Source organism: Mus caroli, chromosome 11 (genome assembly GCF_900094665.2).
Source record: "Mus caroli chromosome 11, CAROLI_EIJ_v1.1, whole genome shotgun sequence".
Taxonomy (NCBI): Eukaryota; Metazoa; Chordata; class Mammalia; order Rodentia; family Muridae; genus Mus; species Mus caroli.
In genome coordinates this window covers 102,684,304-102,686,973 of record NC_034580.1, presented here as the reverse complement: position 1 = coordinate 102,686,973, position 2,670 = coordinate 102,684,304, and the positions used below count along the sequence as shown (strand labels likewise).

General features: G+C 39.9%; 1 protein-coding gene across 1 annotated transcript in view; it reads left to right on the top strand.

The window, feature by feature from the left end:
• Positions 1–2,670, top strand: part of Ddx5 (DEAD-box helicase 5) — an 8,716-nt gene that overhangs the window by 3,519 nt on the left and 2,527 nt on the right. The window contains 6 exon segments of the mRNA XM_021175969.2: positions 4–142; positions 237–397; positions 481–653; positions 1,019–1,129; positions 1,384–1,445; positions 1,528–1,615. Coding sequence (XP_021031628.1) covers positions 4–142; positions 237–397; positions 481–653; positions 1,019–1,129; positions 1,384–1,445; positions 1,528–1,615 — 734 coding nt within the window.

Sequence of the window (2,670 nt, the reverse complement as noted above, 5' to 3'; positions counted from 1 at the left end):
TGCTTGGTGCTGGCACCAACTCGAGAACTGGCCCAGCAGGTGCAGCAAGTGGCTGCTGAATATTGTAGAGCTTGTCGCTTGAAGTCTACTTGCATCTACGGTGGTGCTCCCAAAGGACCACAGATTCGTGATTTGGAAAGAGGTATGTGACCATAAAAGGGGATCTTTGTCACTGATGGAGATGAAGGGTTTGTGTATTATAGTTAAAACATCTACTTGTTTTTATTTAATTAAAGGTGTGGAAATTTGTATTGCAACACCTGGAAGACTGATTGACTTTTTAGAGTGTGGGAAAACCAATCTGAGAAGAACAACTTACCTTGTCCTTGATGAAGCTGATAGGATGCTTGATATGGGATTTGAACCCCAGATAAGGAAAATTGTGGATCAAATAAGAGTACGTATCCTTATGTTATCATAAAAATCAGTTCTAGGAATGCTCTTAAGGTTGAAATCTAACTTATTTCCTTAAATCTTCAGCCTGATAGGCAAACACTAATGTGGAGTGCAACTTGGCCAAAAGAAGTAAGACAACTTGCTGAGGATTTCCTGAAAGACTATATTCATATCAATATTGGTGCGCTGGAACTGAGTGCAAACCATAACATTCTTCAGATTGTGGATGTATGTCATGATGTCGAAAAGGATGAAAAGTGAGTTTACATTTTAACAGATTGAGGAAAATCTTGCTTATATAAGAGTAGTCAGTTTTGAAAATTGTCTCAAATTGTGCTATATGTTCTTATAAAAATCCATTAGTTGGTGATATGGCTTGGTGTGATATGAAGAACTTGCTTGGCTTGCATGAGGAAAACACTCATAGTTTTTTAACCTAGTCACTACACAAGCGTGCATAAAGTGATACACCTGAAAATCTGTATGTGTGGTGGCTTAGTGGGTTTGACATTTTGACTTATATTGATACGTGGTCAATGGATTCACTAAGCAAAAAGTCAGGGTTGTGTTTGGTTTGGTTTTTATATCCTTTTAAAAACCGTGAGTTTTTCTTCATCTTTAGGCTTATTCGTCTGATGGAAGAAATCATGAGTGAGAAGGAGAATAAAACCATTGTTTTTGTTGAAACCAAAAGAAGATGTGATGAACTTACCAGAAAAATGAGGAGAGATGGGTATGTGGTTTCCTGAATCAAAGCCGACTTTAAAAAGTACTTTTGATTTGGAGCTGGTGTTTTTTGGGAATCATGTGCTGTGATATAGGGGTAATTGTATGGATTCGTTCCAGTGACTTGTAGTAGGCTCTGGGTTGCAGTGCTTAGTGGGAAAACACTTGGCCAAGATGAAGCACAGTGGGAATAAATATTGGTAGAGACTTGACAAGAGTTTTAAGTTGGGTATACTACTGATAATTTAATTCTTGACATAGGTGGCCTGCCATGGGCATCCATGGTGACAAGAGTCAGCAGGAACGTGACTGGGTTCTAAATGGTATGTATTTCAAATAAGATTAGTTTGTAGCTTGATAACATCATTTGCTTGCATTAATGATTATTCACGGTTGTCTTTATAGAATTCAAACATGGAAAAGCTCCTATTCTGATTGCTACCGATGTGGCCTCCAGAGGGCTAGGTTAGTACAAACTCGAATTCATGGCTTGGTTTCCCAGAAGATCTCCATGTAGTTTTTTTTAAAGAAAGTTTATTGCTTTCTTTAACCTCTGCATTTTTTCTAAGTTTTTTTCACATAAAGGTGCAGTCTTTGTGGCAAGGCCTAGGCATGACAATCGGAGGACTCGAGGGGGATGGAGGACTAGTGATCGGCTGGCTGCTTCCAGTCGATTAGAGAGGTGAAAAGCTGAAAGTGTGCCAGTAATCTTCAAAGGGCAGAACATACCATCTCTGCCCCATAAACTGTTCTCTCCGGGGGAAAAAAATGGAAGTTACCTCACAGTTCACTGCCGTGGTATTTCATCTGTCCCATGCTTTGCATGATTGCCATGGTACAGCATTGTTTCAAACTGTTCACTGTGATCTGTGGGTCTTTGAGTTTCAGTGAGTTTGCTGAAATGTCGAAGAAATATTTCCAAACTTCAATGTTCAATGAAATTTTTGTTCAAGTTTGAAATGGAGAGAGCAGCTTTAAAAGGTACTAAGCCTTTTACAAATTGGTGAGTACTGGCACATGAGACCTAGAGCAGGACCAACTTCTCACACATAGTCAGTGGGAAAAGAAAGTGCCTTGAAAGTTCCTCCCTCACCTACACAGTAGTCGTCATGTCGAGACCTGCCAGAGAGAGACACATTCTCAAGTGAATCCTGGCTTCTTGGAAGCGCTTGCCTAGACGAGACACAGTGCATTAAAACAACTTTTGGGGGACAGGTATGTTTTTCTTGCAGCTGCAGTTGTAAGGTCTTGGCAAGACAAGCAGTGTGGCCAGAATTTTGAACTTCTGATGAGTGTAATGCAAAGGACCTTTACATTTTTGTTTAAAGGTCCTCAAAAATGAGCACATGAAGAGATTGCTGAGAAACTTTTAATTGGCCCTACTGCGCAGAAGCATTCAGATGTCACTTGATGATCTGTAAGGGGACTGTCAATTTGGGAATGTGCTAAGGAGAACACACATTCCCTTGATAGGCTGTCAGTGGGTGGGTGTTAAGACAGCTGACATGTGCAAATTTTTTTGTTGTTTTTTTGGGTGTTTTTTTTTTT